This window comes from Hyla sarda, chromosome 9, assembly GCF_029499605.1.
Source record: "Hyla sarda isolate aHylSar1 chromosome 9, aHylSar1.hap1, whole genome shotgun sequence".
Taxonomy (NCBI): Eukaryota; Metazoa; Chordata; class Amphibia; order Anura; family Hylidae; genus Hyla; species Hyla sarda.
The window spans coordinates 79,692,007-79,698,006 of record NC_079197.1 but is presented as its reverse complement, the minus strand read 5'-3'; the positions used below and the strand labels follow the sequence as shown (position 1 = coordinate 79,698,006).

Genomic DNA, 6,000 nt, shown 5'->3' with positions numbered 1-6,000 from the left:
CTAATGAAGTCTTCCTAATTAAGCCTTAAGCCAGATTTTAGTGCATCATACCGGGCTTGAAAAGTGAGACAAGCAGGGAAAAGTGGGGGACCCGGACCCGTGAGGTACAACCCCAGGCGATGGCCGTTGGCGAGAGGGGGTTGACAGTACATCCACGATGTCTGTGCCCCCTCAATCGCAAATGGGCAAACAGTGAACGCTATGTTCCTGAGTCCCCACGTGAAAACAGGAAACTAAAAGGGAAATAAGAAACTAAAACGTCCCTAAACTAGGGAAAAAAAAAAAAAAAGTTAGACCAGGTCTGGGGAAAACCCCAGACCAGTGTCCATCTCCTCAGACACTAAGCTTAAACTGATTACCTCAGGCTCTGTAGGCGGGTATATCCTGCTGGGAGGAGCCGACTTTTTGGTTTCCATAGTGTCAAGTCTCCTAGCAACAACAGCATATACCCAAGGTCTGTGTCCCCCAATGGATCCTATAGAGAGAAAAAAAAATGTATCAAAAGGTGCAAATAAACCCTGCTTGTGCCTTTTTGCGCCTTTTCTACACACAAAAAACAGTAAAGACAATGATAAATGTCAGCCAAAGACTTAATGATCGTACAGGTGTTATAGTGGCCATAGTCACATGACATTCATATCTATATAGCTATTAAAGTGAACTAATGTTTAGCTGTCATGTGACTAGACCCTGATCTACATAGTCAACACCCACAAGTAAATCATTGGTGGACATATTTGTTGGGGTAGATGTTTAAGATAAGGAACAAGCTAAAAGCATGTGTAGGTAGACACAGGGGGGGAGCCCAAAGCAGCATTCCAAGATTCCGCACAGAAGTTCCTAGAAGCTACCTGAAGGGCCTGAGCCATGAAGAGTCAGGGGAAAAATACTTTCCCATAGTCCTCTTCTCTGATGAGAGGCTATGACTATAGGCATTTCCATGGACCCCAGGCAGCGATCTTTTCTTTATCCAGAAGTGAAACTATGCATACTCTCAGTAAGATATACAGGTTTATTTGATTAAGTTACTTCCTTTTAATAAGAATGGAATTATATGATCTAGATGAGCAGAACTGGCTTCATATAGTCTTCATATTGAGATGATAACATTCGTTTATAAGCAACACCTCCTACTGATGATGAATAGGGCGTGTCTTATGGGGATCAATGCAATCACATACTGCATATAGCATAGTCTATGGCAGTGGTCTTCAACCTGCGGACCTTCAGATGTTTCAAAACTACAACTCCCAGCATGCCCGGACAGCCAACGGCGTCATAATGACTAGGACTTGAGAGTAAAGCATATTGTATATGCATAAGATGGGCAGGCATAGCTTGGCATACAGGGTGGAGGCAGGGAAGCTTGGCGACCCACTTCCCAACCTCACTGCACACTAAACCTAGTTAGCATTCTAGCAACAGGGACTATATGTTGAAAATCATTATGCTCCTGGTCACCTGCTTTATAACCCAGTACATTGGGTTTAGTGCGAGTGAACAGCCTTTCAGTTTCAGTCTATGAAAAATACTAAAGAAAGCATCTCAACAGGCAGCAGTTAAAGTTGTGAACATTTACCCTTTCACTTGCTATTTAAAATAAACTTAAGTGCCCAACCAGTGTGTAAATGCTTCAATTTCATTACCTCCTCCATGTTCTCCATTGACTGTTGTCTATGAACAGACTTTAATTTGACTGAAAGAAAATGAAAAACAAACAAAACACAAAAGGCATAATTAATTCTTAAACTTTTCAAATTATTTCACTGTGCAAAAATAAACCCACCACTAAACTGCCTCCACCTTACCTGCACCCTTGCCCTCAGATTGTCTTGTAGGAGAAGTTGTGTCCTCAGATTCTTCAGAGGAATGAGCTAAAAATTCGTGAAGCTTCTGCACCAATGTATTCAACTTGTTTTTACTAAGGGAGGGAAATGAAAAAGAAACAGAAAATAGGTTATATTTATAGCAATAAATATTTAACAAGAATAGATTAGCCAATATTAGCTAATTTTCCTCAATTCTCACTATTTCATTCAAGACATGTAAAAAGATCTAAGGTATGTTGAGGTAAACATCTAAGAAGACATTTTGTGAGTTGCACAGTGAATGAAATGGCAGATAAGTGCACTTCCCGGTAAATCCACTGGGTGGATAACTTAGAGCATTTAAAAAATGGAAAAAAAAAGAAAAAAGAAAAAATACATAAATATAAGAGTCACCATGTAAAGCCATTATGTTGTTATTAAAAAAAAAAAAACTGAGTGAAGCATTAAGAAATAATTCTAAACTGAAATTCTGGATTTACCATAAGAAAAATAGAGCAGCTTGTGTGGACAGGCCAGTTACATTAGGCATGATGTACAAAATTAGTTTTTTGTTTTTATTAGCAGCAAAACATTCAAAACGGTTTTTGTACTTCCTCTACTACTTTTTGCAGACCGTTAAGGCAAGAACAGACAGCAGCAACCACAATCTCCATGCCACAATCCGGTTTTCATACAGAATAACTCCTCATGAACATGAGCTGTAAATGCACTGTGTTCCAGCGAGTAACTTTACATGCAGCCCCGTACAGCAGGTGAGCTCCAGCTGCTATCAGCATCGGGGGCCTCACCAATAGTGGCAGACATGAGTAATCACGCTGATGTCCACCATTAACCCTATAGATGTCATGATCAATGCGAATAGTGGGGATTCCAAAAGCGCAAATGGCCACCGGAGTGTTTTTAAAAATAAATCAATATAACGTAGTGACATGTTTTTATGTTAAAGGTTATGTTAAATGGGTTAGTCCACCCATTGTTGTATTATTTGAAAATGTTCAATAAACACTATTTACAAAAAATAAAAAATCACAATATAAAAGCACCTCAATAAAAATATAAAATCACCCGTTTTACCCATAAGAAAAAAAAATAAATAAAAAAAAAAAACACATCTGGTATTAGTGCATCAAACATCAAGTCTTAACATCAAAATATAAATATAGGGGGGAGATCTTTTAAAACCTGGGCAGAGAAAAAGTTACCCATAGCAACCAGATAATTTTGCTATTTGATTGGTTGCTATGGGCAACTTTTCCTCTGCACAGGTTTTGATAAATCTTTAAAATGTTCCATCAAAACAAAAATGGTACTGAAACACTACAGCCCCGTTTATGGGGCAATTTTAAACACTTATTTTGTTTTAAAAAAAAAGTATGAGTTTTATAAAAGCAGTACAATAATAGTAAAGCATGAAAACATTGGTATCGTTTTCATCTCATTGACCACAGAAGAAAGCATAGTGGCTTTACCTTAAAGTGTAAAAACAAAACCCTCCAAAGGTTGCAAAATTGTAATTTCTTTTTAATTTCCATACATAAATCGTATTTTTTTGGTAGCACCGTACATTTTATAGTAAAATAAAAGGGTGTCATTACAAAGTACAATTAGTCGTGCAAAAAACAAGCCCTAATATGGGCCTGTGGATAGAAGAAAAAAAAGTTATGCCTCTTCGAACACAAGGAGGAAAAAACGAAAATGCTAAAGACAAATTGTCTGTGTCCTTAAAGGTGTTATAAAGCAGGAGTTATTTTTTCTCCAGGACTTCGGAAGTTAAAAAATAAAAAAAATCCCTTCTGCACTTCAGCGGTGACTCCAGTCCCCAGCTGCACTCTTTCACTCAGAAATCCCGGGGGGGGGGGGGGGGGGGCAGATAAAGCTATATGTCTGCACCCCCCAGCTCTTCTATATACATTTGCCGGCGCTGCGCTATGAATGAAAAGGTATATTAAAATTAGCAGCACATATAGTGCCGGCAGCCGGTACTATGCGCTGCTAATAGAAATACCTTTCATTCATAGCGCAGCTCCAGCATATGTATATAGAAGCGCGGGGGGTGCAGACATATAGCTTTAACTGCCCCCCACAGCGCTTCTATATACATATGCTGGAGCTGTGCTATGAAAAGTAATCAAGTCTGTTCCATGGTGGGAGTAGTAGTAGTCCCTCAGCACTGCAGGAGTCTATTGATGTCGCCTCTTCTGAGCATGCTCAGAAGTAATAACGGATATTATAAACCAGGTGCAATCAGATGACATAAAGGCATCCATTTGCCATAGACTAAAAATAACGGCCGTTAATTTATCAGTTTCTTGGGACGGAAGAAAAATTAGTGCATGTGCTGTTTTTTCTTCCGCCACAAATTACGTACGTTATTCATGACGGGCCATAACCGGTCATAACTCAATCAAAAAATGCCATAGATTTGAATGGGATTTTGTAACAGACGTTTAACATCAGTTATTAAGGCTTTTGTAACGGCTGCTTAGAACGGATCTTTTAACGGCTGAATTTTATAGTGTGAAAGAGGCCTAAGAACACCCCCCCAATATGTGGATGTAAAGTGCTCTGCTGGCAAACTGGGCTTTTGGAGAGAAAATTTGTCCGGAATTGAAGGCCACGTGAGTTTACAAAGCCCCCATAGTGCCAGAACAAAGGACACCCCCCCACCCCCCATGTGACCCCATTTTGGAAACTACACTCCTCAAGTAATGTAATTAGGGGTACACTGAGCATTTACACCCCACAGGTGTCTGACAGTTTTTTAAACAGTGGTCCGTGAAAATGAAAATGTAATTTTTCATTTGCACAGCCCACTGTTCCAAAGTTCTGTCAAACACCAGTGGGGTGTAAATACTCACTGCGCCCCTTATTAAATTCTGTGAGGGGTGTAGTTTCCAAAATGGGGTCACATGTGGGGGGGGGGGTCCACTGTGCTGGCACCACGGGGTGGGCTTTGTAAACTCACATGGCCCCTGACTTCAATTCCAAACAAATTCTCTTTCCAAAAGCTCAAATGGCGCTCCTCCTCTTCTGAGCATTTTAGTGCGACAGCAAAGCACTTGACGTCCACACATGGGGTATTTCCATACTGAGAAGAAATGGGGTTACACATTTTGGGGGTAACTTTCTCCTATTGCCCCTTGTAAAAATGTGAAATTTGGGGAAAACCAGCATTTTAGTGAAAAAAAATTATCTTCATTTACATATCCACCTGTAGGGTTTTAAGACTCACTGTACCCCTTGTTACATGCCTTGAGGGGTGTAGTTTCCAAAATGGTATGTCATGTGGGGGGATTTTCAGCTGTTCTGGCACCATAGGGGCTTCCTAAATGTGACATGCCCCCCAAAAACCATTTCAGAAAAACTCACTCTCCAAAATCCCATTGTCGCTCCTTCCCCTCTACTGCGCCCGCTGAACACTTGACATACATATGAGGTATTTCCTTACTCAAGAGAAATTGGGTAACAAATTTTGAGAGGATTTTTCTTTTACCCCTTGTAAAAATTCAAAAACTGGGTCTACAAGAACACGCGAGTGTAAAAAAAATGACGATTGGATTTTCTCCTTCACTTTGCTTCTATTCCTGTGAAAGACCTAAAGGGTTAACACTTACTGAATGTAATTTTGAATACTTTGAGAGGTGCAGTTTTTATAATGGGGTCATTTATGAGGTATTTCTAAAGCCCTTCAAATCTACTTCAAACCTGAACTGGTTCTAAATTCAGATTTAGAAAACTTTGTGAAAAATTGGAAAATTGCTGCTGAAAATTGAAGCTCTCTGATGTCTTCCAAAAGTAAAAACATGTCAACTTTATGATGCCAACAAAGTAGACTTCTTGTATTTATGAATCAAAATATAAATTTGGAATGTCTATTTTCCATACAAGCAGAGAGCTTCAAAAATGCAAAGTTTTCAATTTTTTCATCAAATTTTGGAATTTTTCACCAAGAAAGGATGCAAGTATCTGTGAAAATTTACCACTAACATGAAGTAGAATATGTCACGAAAAAACATTCTCTGAATCAGAATGAAATGTAAAAGCATCCCAGAGTTAATGCTTAAAGTGACAGTGGTCAGATGTGCAAAAAACGCTCTGGTCCTATAGTGAAAATTGACCTGGTCTTTAAAGGGGTACGCCACCCCTAGACATCCATCTTATCCCCTATCCA

At 39.4% G+C, this 6,000-nt stretch overlaps 1 protein-coding gene across 3 annotated transcripts in view; it reads right to left on the bottom strand.

The window, feature by feature from the left end:
- ATRX (ATRX chromatin remodeler) overlaps window positions 1–6,000 on the bottom strand; it is a 252,284-nt gene that overhangs the window by 221,919 nt on the left and 24,365 nt on the right. For all 3 annotated transcript variants that reach the window (XM_056540843.1, XM_056540841.1, XM_056540842.1), the window contains 2 exons: window positions 1,809–1,921; window positions 1,647–1,696 (listed from right to left, as the gene is read on the bottom strand). In XM_056540843.1, coding sequence (XP_056396818.1) covers window positions 1,647–1,696; window positions 1,809–1,921 — 163 coding nt within the window. The remainder of the gene's footprint in view (window positions 1–1,646; window positions 1,697–1,808; window positions 1,922–6,000) is intronic.